Raw genomic sequence first — 1899 nt, forward strand, 5'->3', positions numbered from 1 at the left:
GGGGTGGGGGTTACCTTGGTTTTACGTAAGAAAGGCCACAGCTTCCTGCTGTGTCTCCGCCCCTCAGCTCGATTGTCCAGATAGCTGGATTCAGAGATGCTGCGCCTCATGGTGGCACTGTAGTCTTGAAATTCAATATCACCTGGAGGATCAAAGCCAGATTTGTACACCTCCACTACATGATGAGTGTCCTGCACACAAATGCATCAAACCGGATAAATTATCACCACACCTTTGGTAAAAATGCTACATAAACTCAAATACTGGCTATAACTAAATAATACAGACTACACAACTCTAGCATGAAACAATTATTCAATCCATCAGGTTAACTTTGATACTGAGAAGCCAAACTCTGAAGTAGATCATTGATTTTATGACCACAAACTCTAAGCATATTTATAATGMCAACAAAATACAGGTTGACCAGTCTCAGAGTTTAACATCTCACAAACAACATTCAGAAAAAAAAAATAAAACTCAATGGCAGCAGACTGAAGTTCAGGTTTAGGTCAGCTTCAAGTCAGGTAAGGTTCAGGAGAGCTGAAAGCTCACATTAGGCTTCAGGTTCAGATTTAAATCAAGTTCATGTTTAGAAACAGGCCAAGCTCAGATTCAGRGTTAAGGTCATCTCAAGGAATATCAGGTCCCGACCAGATTTTATTTTTTATTTTATTTACCGTTATTTTACCAGGCAAATCCCATTGAGATCTCASATCTCTTTTTCAAGGGCGGCCTGGGCCTGAAGGCAACCTATTGTACATGTTTTTGTGYTGTGGGGGAAACCGGAGTACCCGGAGAAAACCCACGCAAGCACGAGGAGAACATGCAAACTCCGCACAGAAAGACCCCAGGTCCGAACCGGGGATCGAACCCAGGACCTTCTTGCTGTGAGGCGTCGGTGCTAACCACTGAGCCGTCGTGCCGCTATAGATTGAGGTTCTTTTATAWGTAACTATAGCTTCAGTTCAGTTAATAACAGTTCAGTTCATAGCAAAAGTTCTCTCATCGCATTGTACAAAAATATTTGCATACATTGTAAAATACCAATTAGTAAAAATGATCTCATTAAGGAAAGCAGCAGCCTCACCTTTCTTGGTTGGATGCTTTCAGCAGCATCTATCATTGCATCCAGACAGCGACTCACTAAAGGAAGAACTTTTCTTTCTGCCTCTGCTGACAAATGCATTGCTTCACAGATTCTCTCAATTCGCCTCTCCTCCATGTCTTGAATACGCTGCAAAACACATACTTCAATTCAAAGCTATCAAATACATCAGAATTTGTTATTGGCCTACAATCACAATTTAAAAAGTGGTATATGCCACAAAGTCTCCAGTTTTAAACACACAAAGTCATGTTGTGGTGAAAAGTTGGGTTAGCCACAGAGCTGCTCACCTGCTAGCTTGCTGCAAACTGTGGAATGGATTTCCTGAAGGGAGGGCTGTGTCATTACTCTGTATCTAATTGAGACTAGCCTCAGTTCAGRAAGGGTTGTCTATTGGAGGACGCCAGACGCTGACAGTGAAAGACTGCTCCGTTAACAAGCACACAAACTTTAGAGCTGCTACCTAGCTGTTTTCCTCCGTACACCTGCTCCTGTGTTCAGGAGACAGGGTGAGGATAGACGTGGGGTAATGTATTGTATCATTTTCTGCTTTGCTGCTGGTGCTTCGCAATTTGTTTGTTTGTTTGGAGAATTTCTTCAACTCACTGGATTATCTACCTTTGCACGGTTCTACTTCTAGTCCTAAATCACCTTTGATATAGTTTGTTCTTATTGGGACTGTGCTTAAAAAAATCTTTTATTTTTCAACACTTCTTGGTTTTATTCGTGTATTTCGGGATCTTGTAGCCCTCGCTAACGTTTGCTTAGCATCATGGCTGCTTCTTCTCCGA

General features: G+C 41.9%; 1 protein-coding gene across 1 annotated transcript in view; it reads right to left on the bottom strand.

Moving 5' to 3' along the window:
- The window catches only part of LOC106511000 (formin-binding protein 1), a gene marked incomplete at both ends in the record, with an annotated part of 19450 nt that overhangs the window by 1369 nt on the left and 16182 nt on the right, over positions 1 to 1899 (bottom strand). The window contains 2 exon segments of the mRNA XM_013999737.1: positions 15 to 191; positions 1091 to 1237. Of these exon segments, the coding sequence (XP_013855191.1) occupies positions 15 to 191; positions 1091 to 1237 (324 nt within the window).

Source organism: Austrofundulus limnaeus, unplaced genomic scaffold, assembly GCF_001266775.1.
Source record: "Austrofundulus limnaeus strain Quisiro unplaced genomic scaffold, Austrofundulus_limnaeus-1.0 Scaffold2441, whole genome shotgun sequence".
In the NCBI taxonomy this organism is placed as follows: Eukaryota; Metazoa; Chordata; class Actinopteri; order Cyprinodontiformes; family Rivulidae; genus Austrofundulus; species Austrofundulus limnaeus.